The sequence below is a fragment of the Bidens hawaiensis genome, unplaced genomic scaffold (genome assembly GCF_021521415.1).
Source record: "Bidens hawaiensis isolate Kalapana, Puna unplaced genomic scaffold, B.hawaiensis_p1.1 tig00045217_1, whole genome shotgun sequence".
Classification (NCBI taxonomy): domain Eukaryota; kingdom Viridiplantae; phylum Streptophyta; class Magnoliopsida; order Asterales; family Asteraceae; genus Bidens; species Bidens hawaiensis.
Window position 1 is genome coordinate 96,008 of NW_027498021.1, and position 24,849 is coordinate 120,856.

Below are 24,849 nucleotides of genomic sequence, written 5' to 3' on the forward strand. Positions count from 1 at the left end.
TGGGGCTTTTGTTTTAGGAGTGTAATGGTGTTGTAAACCCAATATATATATATATATATATGTATATATATCACACACATACTAATATATTAATATTAAAACCAAACCCACACCCGGCGACAACTTCTCGCCCCCCCGGCGCGGTGTTCTCACCCTCAAACCCAAATTGTCGCCCAATTTTGCCGCCCATTACACATACCATAATATAACTAAAAAAAACTAATTTATATAATAAAAAAACATTAAACATCCCAAAAACATAAAAAAACACAGATTAAAAATAAAGATTAACCATCTTAAAAACATAATAAAAAATATACAAATTTAATAAAAAAAAATGCAAATTCATTCCTTATCTTCGTCGCCTATTGCTCTTCGTCGTCGTTTTTTATCTGCTTTAACTTCATCTAGAACAAGCACTTATTGTTGTTCGAATACCTCTCGACACATGGGATCAAGGTTGCTAAAGTCCTTGGTAAGACAATATAACTTCTTAAACCTTTCCTTTGAAACTTTCATCCTGGTCGCCACTACTCGATATTTTATGCACGTCTTCAACAAAATTCGGATCGACCTCATTATTTGCGATTGATCTTTTTCCCTGGCCCCTTCCCATTCGACGACGTAGGACTTGTTGTTGATCTTCTTGAATATTGACCAACCACGTTTAGGTCGATTCCTACATGAGCATCGGAGCTACTAGATGAGACATATGCACCGGAGGAAGTAGTTTTCGTACACTTTGGCATTGTGCCACCATCATGGTCCGGTGAAACTAACTCGACCAATTTCAAGCACGACTTGAGTATTTGCTACAAGTAGTCATTATCCCTCGTTTTTAATGTTCTGTGCTTATTAGACACTTCGGCTTTCCATTAGTCGCATTTGAGTTTGTAGACTTCAGGATCATCACTCCTGCTCGCCCGCATTTGACGGCTGTTTCCGTTGTGTAAATTTGTAAAAAGTCAGACAAATTTGCGAGTTTCATACCATCTTCCCTATATCATATGTTCAGTACGTTTGATTATTGTCGTTTGATTTCGCAACACATAATACAAAGCAATCCTTTAGGGTTACAATCGATTGTGGAAACGCACAAACCTTCTTCATCAAAGGATCTTCGGGAAACCTGAACATAATGATTGAAGGGAGGATGTTAGTGATACCTAAACATAATGATTGAAGGGAGGCATCATATATAATGATGAATGATTCACATATTCAGATATTAGGATTTAGAATTGATTTTAACACATTTAATGAATGGGTTACTTAATTAAATGGATCACAATCGGGTTAAAAAAAGCGGGCACGTGTATTCATTTATAAGTTATGGATTTAGAATTGATTTTTTATTTAAATTAATTATTGATTGAAGTGACAATTATATATATAAATTGTATTATGTGGAAGCATATGTGGATACCCTAGGAAAGTGACATGTGAAATCATCATGCTGATTTAATAGATTAATAAGATACTAACATGATGTCGATAAAAATATCATAATGATTTTTCTAGTTTCGATTTTACTCATTACACTTTAAATAATATCTTAAATAATATGCCTTTAATCAATTTAATTGTCATTCTAATTGAACTTTTCTCAGATAAAGTTCGCTCTATAACTTATAAAAAATGCCGAATACTTGGAGTGTTTAATGTATTTTCACGACATTACGTTATAATTTTGTTGAAACCAGAGATGTATTCAAAACTGAGTATTTTTTTTGGTATCGTAAGCTATACATTACTGTATTGATACCATGACGAACCAAACCGATTCCAACCGAACAACATCAATTCCGATATCAATATTATCAACACCATATCGAAATTCGTTATAAATTGAGAATTGTGTTTAAATTTTATTCTCAGCATTTCGGCATAAAATCCATCGAATCCTGAATTGGTATTATCAAAACTGATACTCTTATGTGTCTTTATGATTTTCAATCGAATCGATACCGACCGAATACCCATGGTATTATAAATGATTTGTGTCATTAGAAACAATATAGGTATTTGTTTTTATGATGTAAAACAATTTTACATTTTATATTTTATATTTATCATAAATATAAATATAAAAATAAATTAAAAAAAAAAACAAAGAAGAAAAAGCCTCCCAAGTCCCAAATGCCATTAATGGCAGTTTCACACATCTAGATTTGCCTGTAATTCTTGGGGCTTTTGGGGAAATGAAATGATTTACGATTATTATTATTAACCCACTCAGTCACCGATCACAAGCTGACTTTTGCCATTAATTGAAGCTTCACTGGGCCACCGTTTCCATAATAGCATATTCTCTTCTTCTTCAGGTATCATCACAATTCCTGTTTACTTTCATTCATACGCCTTCTGATCTGCTTTATTTATTCCTTAATAATAATAATAATAATAATAATAATAATAATAATAATAATAATAATAATAATAATAATTTCATTCTCTGATCCGTATGCACACCAACTGTTCGACGTAATTCCCAGCCCACCTTACTTCTTATTATTCAATTCCATCTTCAGATCAAGTAATTTAAGTAAAGTTAATATTTGTTTTGTAGTTAAACATATTAGGAATAATACCCTTTATTCTAAATTATAGAATTTTTATGTTTGTGTGAACAAATTTATAAAAGTTTTGGTTTTTGTATGATGGGTTTGTCGGTTTTTTTTCGTTTGGGTGAATAGTTTTAGTGCATTTCAGATTTGCAGGATTAGGGTTTACGGTTAACTTGAACGTATTTGGAGTATGATCGTTACGATCGTATAAAGTTAAGGATGAAGCGGTTTGTGTACGTCAACGATGACGAGTCGTCGCACGAGCTTTATTGTGATAACCGTGTGTCGAATAGGAAGTATACGTTGTTAAATTTTATTCCGAAGAACTTATGGGAACAGTTCAGGTAATGATATTGTTTGAGGGATGTAATGGATTTGTGTATGTATAGTGACTTATTGTGTGAATTTTGGTTTTCAGCCGGTTTATGAATCAGTACTTTTTGTTGATTGCTTGCCTTCAACTGTGGCCGCTTATAACGCCTGTCAATCCTGCTAGTACGTGGGGTCCGCTTATATTTATATTTGCAGTGTCGGCAACGAAAGAAGGGTGGGATGACTACTGTAGATATCTGTCTGACAAGAAAGCGAATGAGAAAGAAGTATGGGTTGTAAGACAGGGTTCTAAGAAACTAGTAAGTCAATATATCACAATGTATATGTATTGTTATAAAAATTGGTCTCATGAACTCGCTAACCATCAGCATTTCACACTTACATAATTGAACTTAATTTGAAGATTCAAGCACAAGATATACATGTCGGTAATCTGGTGTGGCTGCGTGAAAATGATGAAGTTCCATGTGATCTCGTTTTACTCGGTACCTCTGAACCGCAAGGAGTCTGTTATGTAGAGGTATATTTCCTGATTTATTATTTGTTGTATATCTATTGAATTCTGATTAGCTTCGGTAAAATGAGTATTATTTTTAAGACATCTTAGTTGTGCGTTAAACTCTAAGTTGAAGGGTTACTATCTAAATAACAAGGTGCTGCTTTAATATCATTGTCTCCAAGTTTTGGGAGCATTTAAGATTTGCAATTTGGTACTAATGTACAAATAAATGTTTTTTTACTTAAATGAACCGAATGCTCAGTAAGCAGTTCAAGAACTGTTTGATGGAAACTTTGTCTATTTAATAGATGAAAGAACATGAACAAAAAGTTTTGTTCATTTAGTTAAATGAAGAAACATGAACACATGTCTCGATCGTTCATTTATGTTCGTTTGTTTCAGTATCTGTTTTATGTTTGTTTGTTTACGTTCATTATAAATGCTCATTAAATATTTATTTGCCTGTTACGACTTAGTCTAGTTTTAACAACCCTTTAGGCCCAACCGACCAACTCATTGTCTTCACATTACTTTTAACCAGTTTAGCTAAGCTATGTTTGTTTGTTTAAGATTGTGAACCGTTAGTTTATACTGTTAACGAACGAACAAGAACATGTTCATTTTCTTAACGAACGAACATGAACATGAACATGAACAAGAAAACCTCATTCGTTCAATTGTTCGTGTTCGATCATTTGTTAAGTTAAACTTAGACAAACGAACTCGGAGATGTTTCGTTCGTATTCGTTTACAAGCCTGTTTACAATCATGCCATATGTTAAAGTTAAATTCTAACTGAATTCAAAAAATCCCATCAGTTCTATTGGTGAAAACTAGAGCAAATAGGTCCAATTATTCATTAGTTTTGAGACTATTTAAGTGCAATGATATTCAAGTTTCCCAGTTTTCTGATCAAATTATTCGTTACTAAGTTTTTGTATTTATAACCTTAAATATACAACATAATATGCAGACATCTGCCCTAGATGGTGAAACCGATCTTAAAACAAGGAGCATACCTCCCTCTCTCATGGGTATTGACTCTGATTTGTTGCACAAAATCAAGGTAAGATTTTCATATACTTTGTAAATTGAGGCATTCTGATCATCTTCTCACACCTTTTAAATAAATATTATAAATTTGTGTCTTTATTTTGGCAGGGTGTGATTGAGTGCCCGAACCCAGATAAGGACATTAGAAGATTTGATGCAAATCTACGGCTTTTCCCTCCATTTATAGACAATGACATGTGCCCTCTAACCATCAAAAATACAATCCTACAATCGTGTTATTTAAGGAATACAGATTGGGCTTGTGGTGTTGCTGTCTATACAGGCATGTTTTTATCTTTTCACTAGCATATACTTCTCTTCAGTACAAATGATTTGTACATTCTTATTTATTCCTAATAAGTGTACATGATACATGGTTTGTTTATAGGCAATGAGACGAAATTGGGCATGAGTAGAGGTGTAGCAGAACCAAAGCTGACTGCTATGGATGCAATGATTGACAAGTTGACCGGTGCTATCTTTATATTTCAGATTGTAGTGGTAATTGTTTTAGGTATAGCTGGGAATGTGTGGAAGGATACAGAAGCAAGAAAGGTTTGTCACTTTCATCATTTGCAAGAAAAATAATATATAATTATTGTAATAGCTATGTGATCTTGATTTAACTCATTTACATCTTCTTTATGCAGCATTGGTATGTTCTATATCCAGACGAGGGTCCATGGTATGAACTACTGATAATTCCTTTGCGATTCGAGCTTCTTTGTTCTATCATGATACCCATATCTATAAAGGTAAAAACTTTATGGTGTCTTTATATTTTGCATGTGTTGTTATATATGAACTTTTCCATTATGATTAACTATTTTTTAGAAGATATGTGAAATATAATTGAGCAGGAATTGCAGTGATGGTAAAGAGGCTGAATTTCTCTATTTTGACAGGTGTCATTAGATCTAGTTAAAAGTTTGTATGCAAAGTTTATTGACTGGGATAAACAGATGGTTGATGTAGAGACTGGAACTCCAGCAAATGCAACAAAGTAAGAAAAGTACAGTTTGTTTGTTTGTTACTTTGTTTACACATATTTACCTCACATTACTCAATTTATTGCTGTGTGTTTTCTTATATATGCCAGCACAGCAATTAGTGAAGACCTGGGACAAGTTGAGTACATACTCACAGATAAAACTGGGACACTGACAGAAAACAAGATGATTTTCAAGAGATGTTGCATAGCAGGGACATTCTTTGGTAATGAGAACGGAGATGCTGTAAAAGGTTACTTTTTTCATACCTTGACTACATTGGCGTTTTATGTGCTTTTGCTTTCGTATTTGGAGTTTCTCTTAATGTTTTGATTGTTACAGACGTCGAGCTACTCAGAGCCATCAATACTGGTTCTCCAGATGCCATTAAATTTTTAACTGTCATGGCAATATGCAATACTGTCATTCCTATCAAAAGGTTATTTCTACTTTTGGCTTAAATTTTTTCTTCTTTATGTCATCTAATTTGGACACATTGTTGATAAGTATATTAGTAGATGTGGCGTTTTCAATTCATTATGGTTTTGTCTCATTGGCATGATCTATTTGTTCTTGCAACTGAAATTATCTTCTGATTACAGTCCAAGTGGCGTAGTTTCATATAAGGCTCAGTCTCAGGATGAAGAAGCTCTAGTGCGTGCAGCTGCTTCAATGCATATGGATTTTGTCAACAAAAGTTCTAATATTCTTGGTAAAAGTTCTTCTTTAGCTCTAAGCTTCGCCAGATTAATACAGTGAAACTTTTAATGAACCACTTGTTGATTTTTTGCAGATATCAACTTCAATGGTTCATTAATTCAGTATGAGGTGCTGGATTATCTTGAGTTCACCTCTGACAGGAAAAGAATGTCAGTGGTTGTTAGAGATTTTAGTACCAACAAAATCATCCTTTTGTCCAAAGGAGCAGATGAAGCTATTCTTCCTTGTGCATATGCTGGTACTCATTAATTTGCAAAGATTATATCATTTTTTTTGTAACAAGTTTTAAATTTTAATCAAACCGTGTAAAATGTGGTAGGGTTTCAAACGAAGACATTTTCTGAAGCTGTAGATCAATATGCCCAAATGGGTCTTCGTACATTCTGTTTGGCATGGCGTGAGTTAGATGAAGCTGAGTATCAAGAATGGTCTTTGATGTTTAAAGAGGCTAATGGTACATTAGTTGATCGAGAGGTACAATAAATACCCGAACATTCTCTCTGTTTGAGGAGTATAAATGTGATTTATAACTCAAGTTGGTTTTGTAGTGGAGAGTAGCAGAGGTCTGTCAAAGATTAGAACATGACCTTGAAGTACTGGGAGTTGCTGCAATTGAGGATCGTTTACAGGTAATGAATGCTATATTTTCTTCAAAAAGGAATAATAAGTAAAGAAGCTGTATTATATCTTGTATATTGTTCAGGATGGTGTACCAGAAGCTATTGAAACCCTAAGAAAAGCTGGTATAAATTTCTGGATGTTAACTGGAGACAAACAGAATACTGCTATACAGATTGCTTTGTCATGCAATTTTGTTTCTCCAGGTAAACCTTTTACATATACATACATTTTATGTATGTAACATAGAATTTCAAGCTTTTACAACTTGCTGAATATATGCAGAACCAAAAGGCCAACTTCTATTGATTAATGGGAAAACAGAGGATGAAGTTTGCAGAAACCTTGAAAGAGTTTTGCTTACGATGAGAATAACAAAAGCAGAGCCTAAGGTAAAAAGTAAAAACTCACATTTATTATATAACAAACCTTATGTTTTTTACTTTTTTCATTTTACAGGATGTGGCTTTTGTCATTGATGGATGGGCTCTTGAAATTGCACTAAAAAATTACCGGAAAGCGTTCACCGAGTTAGCAATATTGTCAAGAACAGCTATATGTTGTCGTGTCACACCATCACAGAAGGCACAGGTACACTTTTTACTAATCACCTTTTGTTTTTAAGCTTTAATCTTAATCTTAAATATTAATTAATTTTGCTACAATTTGTAGCTTGTAGAGCTTCTTAAATCTTGTGATTATAGAACTCTGGCCATTGGGGATGGTGGGAATGATGTGAGAATGATCCAACAAGCTGATATTGGTGTTGGAATAAGTGGAAGAGAAGGATTGCAGGCAGCAAGGGCTGCTGATTACAGTATTGGAAGTAAGATAAAAAACTTAACTAACTAACCAATGTGTGATTTAGATTTAGATCTAGATCCCTAACTGAAAGCTTACAGTTTTGTTTCATTTACAGAGTTCAGGTTCCTTACAAGATTGATACTTGTTCATGGACGGTATTCATATAACCGTACCGCGTTTCTTTCACAATATTCGTTCTATAAATCCCTGCTCATATGCTTCATCCAGATATTGTGAGTTTGGTCATTAGAATGTTTAATTTATTTGTATTAATCTATTAATCTTTTCATGCAAGCACTGACTTAAATTCTTTTCAGCTTCTCGTTTGTTTCCGGTGTTTCTGGTACCAGCCTTTTCAACTCTGTCAGTCTTATGGCTTATAATGTTTTCTACACGAGTGTTCCTGTGTTGGTTAGTGTTCTTGATAAAGATTTAAGTGAGAAAACCGTTATGCAGCACCCGCAAATATTGTTTTACTGTCAAGCAGGGAGGTTAGGATTGACTGAAACCTATAACAACATTTTTTTGTGATTCTAATTTTACAATCTACATGGGATTGATAAATATGTAACAGGCTTCTGAATCCTACCACATTTGCTGGGTGGTTTGGCCGTGCTCTTTTTCATGTGAGTCGTATTTCCTTAGCATTTTCGTCATCATTACACACACACACAGGATCAGGAATCAAGATCATTTGAGAGCTTCCAAAGAATTAATGAACTTCAAGAACTCCTAACAACCGATCATTTTATTTATCTATTTTATATATTTAATATTATTTTAAGGGTAGTTTGGTCATTTATTATATGTAATTTTGTGATAACATATCACAAAATGTAATCGCAAGTATATATATGCGTAATAATCAATTTACATATAAGTAATCATAAAATTACATTTAAAAAATGACAAAACTACCCTTATATAATATTAAATATATCATCATCATCATCATCATCATCATCATCATCATCGTACTCAGTATATCCCACCAATAGCAAAGCTATGGTAGGGTCTGAGGAGGGTAAGATGTAGGCAGCCTTACCTCTACCTCATAATATTAAATATATACAATAAATAAATAAATAAAATATTGGCTGTTAAGAGCTCTTAAAGTTCTCAAATTATTTGGAAGTTCTCAAATGATCCCGATCCTGTATATATTACACACATACATTTATATGTTGATATAGACTTTATTGTTATGATAATTAATTTTTTCAGGCAATTGTTGTGTTTGCGATAACCATGCATGCATATGCATTTGAGAAAAGTGAATTGGAAGAGGTTTCAATGGTGGCGCTTTCTGGGTGTGTTTGGCTGCAGGCTTTTGTAGTTACATTAGAAACCAAGTAAGTCATCTCACATTCTATGCTCATGTGCTACTTTTTTTCAGTTATCTGTTTATGATTCAGTTTGGTTATTGATTTTTATCCGATGTGCAGCTCTTTTACAATATTGCAACATGTTGCCATATGGGGGAATTTAATAGTTTTCTATATTATCAATTGGATTGTGAGTTCTTTGCCACGATCTGGGATGTTCACAATCATGTATCGCCTGTGTAGACAGCCGGCTTACTGGAACACCATGTTTGTAAGTAATCCTACCATTTATAAACGAACGTATATAATGGAACATAGATGAACCATAAATGGACATAATTGAGCAATCACAAACTAAAAGTAAATGTGAGCAACACTAAGTTGTATGGACATGAAAAAATCAATCGAATATATAAACGAACAAACATAAACAAACGCGATCTGATTAACATAAATGAACGTGAACGAACAAACATAAATTAACGTAAACGAATGAACATAAATGAACCAGCATAAATGGATTTAAACAAATGAACGTAATCGAACGTTTATGAGACATGTGTTCATGTCCGTTTGTTTATTAAACAAACGAACTTTTCGCATAACAGTTCGCAAACTAATGATTTGTTTTTAACGTAAGTTGTTTTTTCTTTTCAGCTCATAGTAGCAGCAGGGATGGGCCCAGTACTAGCTTTGAAGTATTTCAGATACACATACAGATCAAGTAAAATCAACATTCTCCAACAAGCCGAGCGGTTGGGTGGGCCCATCTTGTCACTGGGAAACATAGAACCACAACCAAGAACCTTGGACACTGATAATCTGTCCCCCTTGTCGATTTCTCAATCTAAAAACGGGAGGAATTCGGTATTTGAGCCGCTTCTTTCTGACTCCCCGAGTGCAGTGAGACGGTCGTTTGGACCGGGTGCTACATTTGATTTTTTCCAGTCTCAATCCAAATCTTCAAATTATCCAAGAAATAAGGACAATTAACACCACATTTCTCAACTTTATGATAATATAGTATAAAACCATAGAGCCCGTACATTTTGTAAAGTTGTACTCGAGATTAGCAATGGGTTTATTCAGTATGTCGAGCGGCTTTTTTTGCTTTCTATGTTCTTATCATGTCAATTTTACTCAAGTTTTCAGATGGCATGATTAAAGAATGCATAGGCTAATTATATCACAAAAACAAGCAAGCATCTTTGATGAGAATCTATAGCTCTTTTTTACAGTATTGGTTTGTACTCGGTTACCGTTGACCTGATTCAATGCATTCGAGTGAAGAAACAAAAACAAACGTACTTAGTATGATCATGTATTTCTACTTATAGCGGAAGCTATTGGTATAAGTATGGTATGTGGATGGTAAGACGAGGGCAAACGTTTCCTCTTTCTTGAAAGATAGAGACCCGCATATCTTGAAGAATGAAGGTATTTAGATAATATAAAGTGTACCTCCATAGGGAGTCAACACAACAAAACAATACGTACTAAAAATAATAGCAATGCAACTACTGATAAGTGATAACTCAAAATATATAAAAGATAAAAGTAGGAGACATGAATGAGGTATCACAAAACCCTCTTTAAAATACGTATACTCTCTCTTATAACAAATTTACGCGTCAAGATCACGCTAAAACAAAACTAAGGCTAGCCAATTAATAACTAGCAAATTTATTTGCCCAGACCGAGTAAGACAAGGCTAAAGCTAAGACAATTACAATGGAAAGTTGGTCCCTAAGAAAAGATTAGGAAAAGATTAGTGATTAATACATATACAACTAGTTGTCGTTGCTCTGTATGATGCAACAGAAATTTTGTACATGTATATCTACAATCTGACCTATCAAAGTAAGTGCGAAAGTCGTTTATGATACAAGAAAATACTTTACTTTGAATACGACCCAGTCTCCAATAAAACTTTGTTTCCGATTATTTTCATAATCACAAATGTGAAACTAACCAATAACCGAATCAAACCCATATGTAAATCAAAACCAAAAAACAGGATCAATGGTTTCCTAAATCAAAATATCAAAGTTTTGTTTGAATCCGCTTTAAATCCAAAAACCGATCCACACATCTCCAACGTAAATCAAATATAGAATTGAATGTGTTCTCAAAACATATTTGACATTCTTACAATTACGTTTTGAATAATAATTTTATCATTATCATTTTGGATGATAAATTCGTTTAATTAGGGTCCATCACTTCATCTCTTTTGCTAAATGTTTATGAAATACTTAAATTATGGAATATTGGTTTTTAATACTCCCAACTTTCCCTCATTGGTTGATAACACTCTCAACTTTTGATTTGTCACAAACCACTCCCAACTTTCACCCTATTTTCATGTACCACTCCCCGTCTAAATGAACACTAACCTCGTTAATGTTTTGGACTAAAAATGTCATTCAAATTAGTTGAGGGGGTAAAACAGAAGTTTTATTTTTAACACACAACCTCCATTTCCTGTGACCTCGTTTTTCCGGCGACCTCGTTTTTTTCCGGAGAATTTGAGTTTTCCGGCCATCTCGTCATTCAGAACACCATATCCATCATTTCACCAAGCTTCACATATGAATTTGAGTTTTTCGGCGAGTTGCAGGTTTCCGACGAACACCATATCTATCATTTCACCGCCCACCGCCCCAAAACCGCAACCCCCGCCCCCCGCCACCACCAGTGTCTCACCTAGCCACCTTCCGGGATCGCTTGCGTGCCAGAAAATCGAGTTGTAGGTTTCCGGCGAGCACCATCTTCATCATATCTCCACCGGTGCACAATCGTCATGATCTCCATCACCTTTTTACACCTCTGAACCATCTCCATTTTCTGAAAGACGAGATAGTCGGAAAACTCAAATTCGCCGGAAAAAAAAGAGGTCGCCGGAAAAACGAGGTCACCGGAAATGGAGGTTGTGTGTTAAAATAAATTTTCTGTTTTACCCCCTTAACTAATTTGAATGACATTTTTAGTCCAAAACATTAACGAGGTTAGTGTTCATTTAGACGGGGAGTGGTACAGGAAAATATGGTGAAAGTTGGGAGTGGTGGGTGACAAATCAAAAATTGAGAGTGTTATCTACCAATGAGGGAAAGTTAGGAGTATTAAAAACCAATATCCCTTAAATTATTTTCCTATGAATTATATGGTGTTTGGTCCATCATTTATATATATGAAATTAAAATATTAAAAAAAAACTTTACAAAATTGCCCTTTGAAACCAAAAAGATTTCCCAGCTGCTCCTTATCTCTAATTTCTTGATCACTAGAATGAATCAGTGTAACAGAAAGAAGTTATAACTGAAAACTGATCTGTAACTAACTCATACAACTGATAACTAAACTAATTGTAACTAACTTATATAAACTGAATCGGTGTAGTCTTCAACTCTTCATAGCTGGTCAAACATAGGAGAGTTTTTTTTTCTTTTGTTTTTGAAGTTTCTCCATTATTATAAAGGAAAGTGAGATCTCTATAAATTTGATGGACATGGTTTTAATATTATTAACCAATCAAACACATTCCTTGATGGAATATTTTCCATTTCTAATTGTAGTTCCTTCACGTTATGTGACAGAGATTAAATTATATAAAGTATAATTGTTGAAAAAGTATACCATTTTCTATATTTGTCTATAAAGTTTGTAAAGGGAAATGTATATTCTATGACAATTTATACCATTTTCTTCATTTTGTCCATAAATTTTCAAAAAGGAGAATGTATGACAAATTATACCATTTTCTTTATTTGTCTATAAACTTTAAAAAGGAAAATGTATAACACATACAAAATAGATAAACTAAGGTACAATTTAATATTGCAGTACGATAAAGTAAAATACAAAAAATAGAACGCCCTATAGCCTATGTGTAACATATAAAACCACAAATTAATCAAAAACAAAAAAAACCTTGAGACTCCTTATAATTAAGTTAAGCGATCAAAGAATACGTTAACTTGAAAAGTAATTATAAATATACCGACGATGCTGATATGTTCGATTGCAAGAAAAACAACATACCATCTTTCTTTCATTCTATAAACAATGAACTTTGCATGCTTTTATAAGTTAACCCTACACCCGAACGAAAGTTTCTTATATCGAGTTTAACTAGATTCGTTAACAAACATTATATCATGAATAATAATAATAATAATAATAATAATAATAATAATAATATTGTTGGTATAAGTAGATTCGCACGTGCGCATCTACCTGCTAAATCACGTGCTAACCTCCAGTATTAGATTTCAAATCTCTCTTAATCTCTCTTCATCATCATTTCCACTTTCTTCTTTCTTATTTTTCATTCTCTCTCACACACTAACACACCATAAACACACACACACACACATCAACTTCCTTCACAATCATCAATAACCGTCACTTAGGGTTTCCATTATTCCCAATTTCCACCATCAAAACCCTAACAATTTCATGTAATAACAACAACAACAATGACTCCTCGTTATTGATAACAATAGCAATAATAATAATGGCGCGGAATCTGTTTTCGATTACCGTGTTATTGATTCTCTTTGTTCCGATCGTTGCGGTATTGGATTGGAATGATGTTGATGTTGACGGCAGTTTGTTCCGGCAGGACTACTCGCCGCCGGCTCCGCCACCTCCGCCGCCGCGTCCGCCGTCGGCGTCATGTGAGGATGACCTAGGTGGAGTAGGCTCGTTGGATACTACTTGTAAGGTTGTTTCTAGTTTGAATTTGACTCGGAATGTGTATCTGGCTGGGAAGGGGAGTTTTATTATTCTTCCTAATGTGACTGTCAACTGTTCGGTTGTTTGCGGTTGCGAGATTGGCGTAAATGTTAGTGGTAATTTTAGTTTAGGTGAGAATGCGCAGATAGTTGTTGGTTCATTTGAGTTAGTGGCGATGAATGCGGTTTTCGGAAACAGGTCGGTTGTGAATACTACTGGTTTGGCTGGTGATCCGCCGGAGCAGACTAGTGGGACTCCGCAGGGGGTTGATGGATCGGGGGGAGGGTATGGCGGACGAGGTGCTGGGTGTTTGGCGGACGATACACAGGATGCGGATGATGTTTGGGGTGGTGATTCGTATTTTTGGTCGAGTTTTGAGAAGCCGTTGAGCTATGGGAGTAGAGGTGGGACTACGAGTAAGGAGGTGGATTATGGAGGCGGTGGCGGTGGGAAGATAATGGTGGTTGTTAATGGTAGTGTGGAGATGAATGGTTTTTTGTTGGCGGAAGGTGGAGATGGGAGTCTGAGAGGCGGTGGTGGTTCGGGTGGCAGCATCTACATCAAGGCTTCTAAGATGTAATATCTTTTTCCTTTTTAGAACTGTTTATTAGATAATGTGTATCTTGATTGGATCATTGCATAGGTGGCAAGTGATCTCTATTGCTGTTTATAATGTAACAGTAAATGCCATTGTAGTAGTCATGTGACCTGCTAGATTTTATTCTATTTATATCATTTGTGTTCCATAATCTTGCTGGATAATTACATGATATTTTGAAGTTTCTTTCTATGTTTATGTTCAATTCAACTATGAAATATGAATGCTACTTTTCGATATAACTCTCTTCTTTGGTGAACATGTTACATGAATTCTTCCAGTGGCAATATTATTGTTCACAACTTAGAAAATATGCGTTGAAATCCTTACCCTATATTATGGCTTCTGCTGGTAAATTCTCCCATGACGCATCAATAACCAAAAGAGAAGTAATCTTGATGATAGTAATGCTAGATATGATGCTCTAAGTTTTAAAAGAACTTTGGTGCATAATTTTGTGAAATGATATAAAACATTGGTAAACTAAGGTAGGTAACTAGATTACTTAAGAAGCAGAATATGGTGTTTGACTAATAATCTTATTCAAAATAGATTGGTTGTCAATGTTTCTACTCATATCAGTTGATCATTTACATGGATTCTTAATTTTCACTTATGATAGATTGCTTGACAGTTATATTTTTTTCTATAAAGGATCCTTGCTTTAATAAATCTCTTTATGGTGTATGAGGAATTAGACATGTATATGATGATGTTCCTCATGTTTTACACTTTTCAAGTGCCCCTATATCTGGTATGCTAGTTTATCGATTTCTTTTTCCCATGTCACCTTTGGGTCCCAGTGCATAACACTGATTTAGTACGCATGTGAAGTTGAAGATATCAATTAGTTCAAGTTCAATGGCATTGGTCATGCCTTTTAAAGTAGGTGAATTCTCATAATGTGTATGTACAGTTTGACTTAGTCTGAGCCTTTTGTTTTTAAGTGCAGGACTGGAAGTGGCGAAATAAGTGCTTCTGGAGGTAATGGTTTTGGTGGTGGTGGTGGAGGGAGAATTGCTACAGATGTGTTTAGCAGACATGAAGACCCTAAAATCTTTGTTCATGGTAGGAGTTATACGTTCTTGTTCTGTTGACTTTAATTTCAGAATTATGTCCCTTTTTATCTGCATATGCTTGTAGTGTTCATTCATGCAGTCTTTTAGCCACAGTGAGTCTTTATCTTTCTGTACTCCTTGGCAGGTGGAAATAGTGTTGGCTGTCCATCAAATACGGGTGCGGCAGGAACCTTTTATGATGCTGTGCCCCGAAGTCTTATAGTTGACAATTTAAACATGACAACTGATACTGACACACTCTTTATGGAGTTCCCAAATCAGCCTCTTTTGACCAGCATTTGCATTCGGAATTCAGCTAAGGCTGCAGTTCCCTTACTTTGGAGCCGTGTTCAGGTCAGTAAAATATATGTTGAAATGGATAATTTTTGTATCATATATGTACCTTCTCTGGCTATGCTGTTTTTAATTTGATTATTTACAGTATCGTATCTCGTGTTTGTTTTATATAATGAATGAATTACCATTTGATATGATTTTTTGTTGTTTTGTAATTTTTTTTTGTTTAGGTACAAGGCCAAATTAGTCTCCTGGATGGAGCTATCTTGAGCTTTGGGTTGAATCATTATTCTTTATCAGAATTTGAAGTACTTGCAGAAGAGCTGTTGATGAGTAATTCTGTCTTAAAGGCAAGCAACTACTTTATTCAACTTTAAATTTTGTCTAGTGTAATATGTAACATTTTAATACAAGTTCTGCATTCTTTAGGGTATATGATAATGTGGTTATTGGTATTTTTAGGTTTACGGTGCGCTGCGTATGTCTGTAAAAATGTTTTTGATGTGGAATTCACAATTAATTGTTGACGGTGAAGGTGATAGGACTATGGGGACCTCAGTTATTGAGGCTAGCAATCTTATTGTTCTCAAGGTACTCAGGAGACTATGTTATTTGCTATTTTCTGTATTCTTTAATGAACCCCTGTACTGACCACACATTTGTTTTCAGGAATCTTCTTCAATACATTCTAATGCAAATCTTGAGGTTCGTGGCCAAGGGTTTTTAAATTTGTCAGGGCCAGGCGACTGTATTGAAGCACAACGATTGGCTCTATCACTGTTCTACAGTCTCAATGTAAACATCTACTTTTTTGTGACCTGATAATGTGACATTTGAATTAAAACTGAAAAAACCACATTTGTTGTTTGAAGGTTGGTCCGGGTTCTATCCTGCGCGGTCCCTTAGAAAATGCTACAACTAACGCTATGTAAGTTGATTTCTCTTTTAGTTTACTTAATATGATGAAACCTAAAAAATGTTTTTATTGGAATCAATGAAATATTTTTATGTTGGATATTCCAGGACACCGAAGTTGAACTGTGATCTTTCACAATGTCCAGATGAGTTACTTCATCCACCTGATGATTGCAATGTGAATGCTTCATTGTCCTTCACACTTCAAATATGTCGTGTTGAAGATATTCTGATTGAAGGCCTTGTAAAAGGATCCGTTGTGCATTTCCATAGGTCAAGGACTGTTACTGTTCCCTCTACGGGTACAGTCAGCACATCTGAGATGGGTATGCTTATAAAATGAAATATAGTATTTATTAATGGAAGCCTCTTTTTAGTTAACTGGTGTGTTAATTGTTTTCTTGACAGGCTGTACGGGCGGTGTTGGTAGGGGACAGTTATTAAGCAATGGGATTGGGAGTGGGGGAGGATATGGTGGTACAGGTGGGCATGGTTGTTATGGTGCGACTTGCATTGAAGGCGGTCTTCCTTATGGTGATGCTGATTTGCCATGTCAGCTAGGTAGTGGAGGTGGAAATGATAGCAGTTCTGACTCAACTGCTGGTGGTGGTGTTTTAGGTGTGTGAAACTGTGCAAGTTTTTCGTTTAAACCTTTTTATTCACAATTCATCTTTTTTTTTTGGGTTTATAATTTGCAATGTAACGTGCAGTAATTGGTTCGTTGGAGCATCCAATATCGAGTGTGAGTGTTGATGGATCAATTATTGCTGATGGAGGAAGTTATGTAGACAAGACCGCCAGCAAATTATACAATTTTGGTGGCCATTCTGGTGGTGGATCTGGTGGCACGATTCTTTTGTTTGTGAATTCTCTGTCTATTGGTGAATCTGGAGTTCTTTCAAGTGGCGGTGGTTATGGTAATCCAAATGGGAGTGGCGGTGGAGGCGGTGGAAGAATTCATTTTCATTGGTCACATATTACAACTGGCGATGTGTATCAACCAGTTGCTAGTGTCAAAGGGAACATATCGATTGGGTTTGTGTCTCATTACTTTCTGTTTGTTTTCGAAAACTTCAATATGACAGATTATGATTCAAATCACTTATCATTTTTCCTCTAAATGACATCAATGTATGCTATCATTATAGGGGAGGGCTTGGTGGAAATTATGATGGTGCTGGTGAAAATGGAACTGTCACTGGAAAGTCTTGCCCTAAAGGGCTTTATGGGATATTTTGTGAGGTGTATTTGTGGTTTACATTTGGATATATTTTCATTATGTTAACAGTATTTTAAATATTTTTCTCTTTTGTTTTCATGCATTTTTACAGGAATGCCCTCTTGGTACCTACAAAAATGTTACAGGATCTGACAGGTCTCTGTGTATTCAGTGTCCATCTAATGAGCTTCCCCATCGTGCACTTTATGTCCCTGTTCGAGGTATTGAGTTACTTCTGATTAAATATATAATCTTCTATGCCAGTTTAATTATAAAACATGATTAAACTCATGAATGCTTATTTGTCACAGGGGGTACAACCGAGACACCCTGTCCTTACAAATGTGTTTTAGACAGATATCACATGCCAAACTGTTATACAGCTCTTGAAGAGTTGATTTACACATTTGGCGGGCCTTGGTTTTTCGGTCTACTTCTATTGGGCCTTCTCATCTTATTTGCTCTTGTGCTTAGTGTTGCAAGAATGAAATTTGTAGGGTTTGATGAGTCATCCGGCCCCGCTCCTACTCAACAAGGATCTCATTTGGATCATTCTTTCCCTTTCTTAGAATCATTAAATGAGGTTTTTTATTATAAATATAATTAAGTTTTCATAACTAGTGAAAATGTTCCTATCATAATTATTATACATTCTGGCTTCCAGGTTCTGGAAACCAACCGAGTCGAGGAATCACATGGTCATGTTTATAGAATGTACTTTATGGGTCTAAATACTTTTAGTGATCCTTGGCATCTTCCTCATGTGCCTCCTGAGCAAGTGAAAGATATTGTGTAAGTTCGTTTTCGATATTTCTTACTTCTATCTGTTCAACTGTTCCATTAGATTTCGTGGTGGTGATTATATTAAGATCACTAAATTGAACATGCAGATATGAAGGGGCGTTTAATAGATTTGTTGATGACATTAATGCGTTAGCTACATATCAATGGTGGGAGGGATCGATCTACAGCATTCTTGTGTTTCTCGCTTATCCTCTTGCATGGTCATGGCAACAATGGAGAAGAAAACTAATCTTACAAAGAGTACGTGAATTTGTTAGATCTGAATATGACCATGCCTGTTTACGTTCTTGTCGGTCACGTGCTCTCTATAAAGGACTTAAGGTTAGTTTTTTTTACCAAACACTATCATTTCTGTAAGGAAAGATAATCTAAAATCTTGGATGTCTCTTGAATGTGTAGGTAGCTGCAACATCTGATTTAATGCTGGCCTATGTGGACTTTTTTCTTGGCGGTGATGAACAAAGAAGTGATCTTCCTCCTCAGCTTCATCGTAGATTCCCATTGTCTTTCTTGTTTGGTGGTGATGGAAGTTACATGTCACCTTTCTCACTTCAAAGTGATAATACCATTACTACCCTCATGAATCAGGTTTGTTATTTCACCCTCAACAATTTTTCTTTCAAAATTACAAATTCAAGACAACTTTTCACAATGCCTTTTTCAGGCTATGCCTCCGACCACTTGGTATCGGTTTGTTGCCGGCTTGAATGCACAGTTGCGGTTGGTTAGACGGGGTCGACTCAGAGGAATGTTCCAGAATGTTGTGATGTGGTTAGAAACATATGCCAATCCTACTTTAAAGAATTATGGTGTACGTGTCGATCTTGCCTTCTTTGAACCTACGAATGGTGAATATTATCAATATGGACTACTTGTATCTTCTGTTGATGAACCTGATCTTATTTCCTTTGAGAATATTGATACAACAAATAAAGAGATCCAACAAGCGAGGTAAGTAAGTGTATTTCATGACATTCATGTCGTTTTCAAAGTTATGAACTAAATAACAAGTTCTCTTTCTGTCAGTAATGATTCAACACGAAGGAATACAATACAAAAGGGGAGTTATGGTAGGATTTTAGATCTTAACAGTTTGCAAGCCTTCAATGAAAAGAGAGATGTTTTATTTCCCCTCTCTTTTATACTTCACAACACAAAACCTGTCGGCCATCAGGTTTTTTCTAGTTCCCTTTTCTTATATGTATTTGGTGTGTGTAACTGTGTAATAACAATATGTGTGAACATGTGATGTTGGTTGCTGGTGCAGGATCTTGTTGGATTGGTGATCTCAATGCTACTTTTAGGAGATTTTAGTTTAGTTTTACTTACACTGCTCCAGTTATATTCAATTTCATTTGGGGACGTATTTCTTGTTGTCTTCATATTGCCACTTGGGATATTGCTTCCGTTTCCAGCTGGGATTTATGCTCTGTTTAGTCAAGGACCGAGGCGTTCTGCGGGCCTAGCTCGTATGTATGCTCTCTGGAACGTAACATCCTTTGTTAATGTGGTATGCCACCTAAAACTAAAATACTCACAAACTTGTATTTTGTTAGCCATACATGACTTATTTTCTTTCAGGTGGTTGCTTTTATCTGTGGTTATGCTCACTACTTCAGTCAACACAGTACCAAGTTTCCACAGCCATGGAACATGTGAGTCAACTTTGGTGGTCTCATGCATTATGTTTTAAAACACGTTTATATTGTTGTTTACTTAACATTTTGGGCGGTGGTATTGATGTACAGGGAGGAAAGTGAGTGGTGGATTTTACCGGCTGCACTTGTTTTGTGTAAATGCATACAATCATGCCTTGTGAATTGGCATGTTGCTAACCTGGAGATTCAAGATCGATCGTTGTACAGTAATGACATTGAGGCATTTTGGCGAGCATGAGAAAATATATTTTTGTTCGTTTTGACAGCGTGGGTATTTCGGGAATTTGAATATAGCTGACACAGATATATAGAGAGAAAGATATGATTTAGAAGGTAAAAAGTGTGAAACTTGAATCAATGCTGTTAATTGTAGTTGATGCTTGTGTATATACAAACTGGGGGCAACTCCCACATACTTTTACAAATGGGAAAGTAAAAAGAAAGAAAATATGATGATGATGTATCATTCTGTTCTTGTTCCTTTTATCATTCGCTTAAGGGCACTGGCCGGGTTATGCGCGTAATGTGCCAGTTATTCGTCGGGCCCGAGTTATGGGTTAGTTTACTGGCCTTATTTTGCAAGCGTTGAACTCATCAGGTATGCTAAAGTTTTCTGCAGTTACTTCAAATCAACTTTTTTATGTAATATCAATTGGAATTACATTATAAATGCTTTTTTCCCCTGTACCTCTCACTGAATAATACATTTTTATGCAACTTGCAAGCAATGAAATTAAATATAACACCTAAGATTATTATATAGCAAACAAAGTTAAACTGCCTCAAAATTTTTCTACCTCTATAATCTCTAGTCATACAATTTGCAATCAGAAAATCAAAAAACCTATGTCTTTGTTTGGATCTCCACAATCCACATGTATAATTCTCAATTTTTTATTTCACACAACTGCTAAATGTAAATCTCGATTAGAGTAATCTCCCACACAATACTTCAAATAAGACCACTCCGAAAGAGTATATGTAATACCCTTTTACCAAAAGCCTATCTCTTAATGTAAGAGACCATGATTCTCAAGTTACCAACGACAACATATAAGGGATACCGATGTTGATGGTTAGCAGATCGAGCATGTTTCTGATAAACCAACAAGAAGGTTATTCAGGGCCTTCCCCATTAGATTAGAAGTTTGAGCTTTTGATGTGGTGGTGGAGAACTCTTTGTTGTGTGGTGAGGAGATTATGAAGGTAGTATAGCTCACGCATAACTCCAAACAAGCATACATGATATGCTTCTTCCATGCTAGCCATCAAGGCTCCGACTACTACGAGGTTTATACTTCGCTCACAAGGATTCTCTCCACATCTTCGCTGCAACGTATAGAAAATAGACAACGTATATATGGTTCTCTTGTGTATACCCTTATGAACCCACAAGCTCCATTAGCTGATGTATAAAACCAATATTGGCCGGCTATCTTAGTCTTGAGGTGTTAGAATTTAATTATATGGAATTCAGATGTTAATTTGTGGATCGATAACAGAACAGCTTGAACTTAACTCTTAGGCAGCTTGCTCTGAATGTACTTGAATAAATGAGGCAGTACCCTTTGGTGGTGGATCTTAGCAAATTAAAGTTTATTTATTAAGATCAAGTTAGTGGGTATTCATAAATGTTGTCTCTTCGGTGTAACTAATAAATTAACATGCTTACACTTAGCAATTGATCTTCTGGTTTAATCACATGGGGTGATGGTTGGCTTGAGATCTTATGGTTTCAAGTTTAAAACCTGGCTTAAGGGTGTTTTCACACAGTGGTGGTGGGTTTTATTTCTGATAGTTTTTTGATGAGTTAGATCTTAAATGTCAAAATCAATATAAACAGTTGACATCCCGTCTCTGACAGATTTACTTGGGGCGGTTCCAAATTAAAAAAAAGGCAGTTCAAGAAAAAAAGGAATTGAATACTGGGCACAACATGATGGTGGTAAACCATGTGCAAGCCCACTCTTTGTGTTACCGATTTCCAGCTTTATATTATCGTGACATGTTCGTATGGTACGAATAATTTAATACTGTCACCAGAAGGGTCGCGAATCATCAATTTCGTTGATTAAAATATAAGGATAATGTAATAAGTAATTCGACTGTGCACTGCTTTCAAATATTCTTAAATTTGACTCATAAAGTTACCAAGTCTGTCACAATTTACCAAAAAATTTTCCAAAAATAGACACTAAATTTTATCTAAACAACACGGGCTAAGCCTTAGCCGGCATCCATTAAGAACGAATTGTTAACAAGAAACGAAATTAAACACACAAAACAAAGACGAGAACTGGATACCATCCAGCATTATTACTTAGGAAATCTCACTCAAAAACCTCTCTTCATACTTCACGACACATGAATTACTAAAGAATCCCAACTTTTTGATGGTTTACAGCAAAGAGATCATGAGGTTTGCTTTGAATACTGTCACAATGGCTCACATCCAAAAGTTGTGCTTACTTGTTCATTGTAATTAGTATGCTTTGACAGTTACTAATGAACATCATTCTTTTGATACAGTATACTGTGAGAAGGGACATAAAAGAAACATACAGGTTTACCAACAACATTCATATCCGTTATCCAACGTTGTAGGTAAACCAGAGTATCCGGGCATTTGATAAAAGGGTATTGCATATACTCTTTTGGAGTGGTTTTATTTGAAGTTTTATGTGGGAGATTATTGTGACGGAAGGTTTAAATTTTAGTTACATGTCAGGATTCAAAGGAACATACAGGTTTGATTTATTGATTACAAATCCATGCAGAAATGTAGATGATAAAAGAAAAAAAAAATTGTTACATCGATGGAGAATTTGTGCACACTAATAGACATTGATGAATGAGATATCGATGTGTGATTGTGTGTATTTGAAAGAAAATACTATAGTGGTGTATCCCACATTGGTGGGATGGAGAACTTGTGCCTTGTTTTTCCTCTATAAATAGAGAGATAAACTAAGTTGCAACATACACCAAACCTTACACACAACACAAGCATTGTTGCAAGGTTTTTCCAACTTCTTCTTCTACATTTATGGTTTCTTTTATTCGAACTTTTTTTAGGTTTACGGTTAACTCCGGCAGTACTACTGCTCCGGCTGTTGTACCCTGGGAAACAACGAGTTCTCTTGGGAGACTCAAAATATTGTTTTAAGGGCCCCGTGTTCAACACGATCCTCAGCCAAACCGTTTATATTTTTTTTGTATTGTATTTGGTTTATTTTTTTGATTATGTATTGTATTTCAGATTCTTGTATTGTATTGTATGAGTAATAAAACTGTTTGTTAATTTTCTGTTTATTTACTCAATTCACGAATTCGGTTCCTACAATCTTAAAACAATATTTTAAAATCGTTTCGTGAAAACTTTGTTTAAATTTTCAGAAACTATTCTGTTTTGATCCAAACCAGTTTTGTTTCAAAATAGTATATGTTTTAAAAAACAGTTTTTTCTTTTCTGTTTTGGTCTCAGAATCAAGAATTGGATCTTCAAAGTTGGACTTAGACAGATTCGTTCTTGGTTTAGCATTCTGAAATCAGAAAAGGCTCCTTTTTTGGGCTGTTTTTGGCTATCTAGCACGAGATAGCTTATCGTGAAAACTTTGTTTAAATTTTCAGAAACTATTCTATTTTGATCCAAACCAGTTTTGTTTCAAAATAGTATATGTTTTAAAAAACAGTTTTTTCTTTTCTGTTTTGGTCTCAGAATCAAGAATTGGATCTTCAAAGTTGGACTTAGACAGATTCGTTCTTGGTTTAGCATTCTGAAATCAGAAAAGGCTCCTTTTTTGGGCTGTTTTTGGCTATCTAGCACGAGATAGCTTATCGTGAAAACTTTGTTTAAATTTTCAGAAACTATTCTATTTTGATCCAAACCAGTTTTGTTTCAAAATAGTATATGTTTTAAAAAACAGTTTTTTCTTTTCTGTTTTGGTCTCAGAATCAAGAATTGGATCTTCAAAGTTGGACTTAGACAGATTCGTTCTTGGTTTAGCATTCTGAAATCAGAAAAGGCTCCTTTTTTGGGCTGTTTTTGGCTATCTCGCACGAGATAAAGCTATCTCGCACGGGATAAATTTATCTCGCAAATTTCAGAATTTTCTGAATTTTTTTTCAGAATGCTAAACCAAGAACGAATCTGTCTAAGTCCAACTTTGAAGATTTTTCTGAATTCTGTGTTTAAGAATGACAGGACCAACCCCAAACACTTCTAATGCTACCCCTGCTGTCCATTTGACCCCAGCCAATGTGGGAGCGACCACAATGGCTAACCATGCTGAAAAACCCGAAAAGTTCACTGGTGTCCACTTTACGAGGTAGCAGCAGAAAATGTTTTTCTACTTGACAACCTTGAACTTAGCACAGTTCTTGGAGAAAACAGCCCCCATACCCACTGCCCAAGATGATGCCCAAAGTGTGAGTGCTTTGGACGCTTGGAAACATTCTGAATTTCTATGTCGTAATTACGTGCTCAATGGTTTGGCGGATCCATTGTATAACGTCTATTGTGGGATAAAGACTGCCAAAGAACTATGGGAGTCCTTAGACAAGAAGTATAAAACCGAAGATGCGGGAACAAAGAAATTTGTTGTGACCCGTTTTTTGAACTTTAAAATGGTTGACTCCAAGACTGTGATCACTCA

The 24,849-nt window shown here is 35.3% G+C and overlaps 1 protein-coding gene and 1 pseudogene across 2 annotated transcripts; both read left to right on the forward strand.

Annotated features, from left to right (window-relative positions):
• Positions 1-2,442: 2,442 nt before the first annotated feature.
• On the forward strand, positions 2,443-10,016 carry LOC143595453 (phospholipid-transporting ATPase 2-like). Its single transcript, XM_077074463.1, has 24 exons — positions 2,443-2,911; positions 2,986-3,199; positions 3,304-3,420; positions 4,373-4,465; positions 4,561-4,735; positions 4,841-5,007; positions 5,103-5,207; positions 5,358-5,455; positions 5,552-5,694; positions 5,784-5,880; positions 6,044-6,153; positions 6,235-6,399; positions 6,481-6,635; positions 6,710-6,790; positions 6,865-6,985; positions 7,065-7,171; positions 7,239-7,370; positions 7,452-7,605; positions 7,699-7,816; positions 7,901-8,074; positions 8,158-8,209; positions 8,808-8,935; positions 9,029-9,179; positions 9,566-10,016. The coding sequence occupies exons 1-24, from the start codon at positions 2,787-2,789 to the stop codon at positions 9,899-9,901; spliced, it is 3,318 nt and encodes a 1,105-aa protein (XP_076930578.1). The 5' UTR covers positions 2,443-2,786; the 3' UTR covers positions 9,902-10,016.
• Positions 10,017-13,062: 3,046 nt separating this feature from the next.
• Positions 13,063-20,649, forward strand: LOC143595454 (uncharacterized; annotated as a pseudogene). The gene is made up of 20 exons (XR_013146529.1): positions 13,063-14,221; positions 15,196-15,311; positions 15,447-15,655; positions 15,829-15,948; positions 16,061-16,189; positions 16,268-16,393; positions 16,471-16,526; positions 16,622-16,839; positions 16,922-17,131; positions 17,224-17,548; positions 17,662-17,755; positions 17,845-17,953; positions 18,044-18,315; positions 18,397-18,524; positions 18,623-18,857; positions 18,936-19,124; positions 19,201-19,710; positions 19,804-20,046; positions 20,118-20,191; positions 20,285-20,649. The product of XR_013146529.1 is annotated as an uncharacterized LOC143595454 (transcript).
• Positions 20,650-24,849: the final 4,200 nt, after the last annotated feature.

What these genes read in the sequence shown, in the direction of transcription:
- LOC143595453 (XM_077074463.1), top strand. Translation starts at nt 2,787, where the DNA reads ATGAAGCGGTTTGTGTACGTCAACGATGACGAGTCGTCGCACGAGCTT. An exon ending in AAGGAGTCTGTTATGTAGAG is followed by an intron (nt 3,421 to 4,372) that starts GTATATTTCCTG and finishes CATAATATGCAG; the next exon opens with ACATCTGCCCTAGATGGTGA. An exon ending in TGGTGTTGCTGTCTATACAG is followed by an intron (nt 4,736 to 4,840) that starts GCATGTTTTTAT and finishes GTTTGTTTATAG; the next exon opens with GCAATGAGACGAAATTGGGC.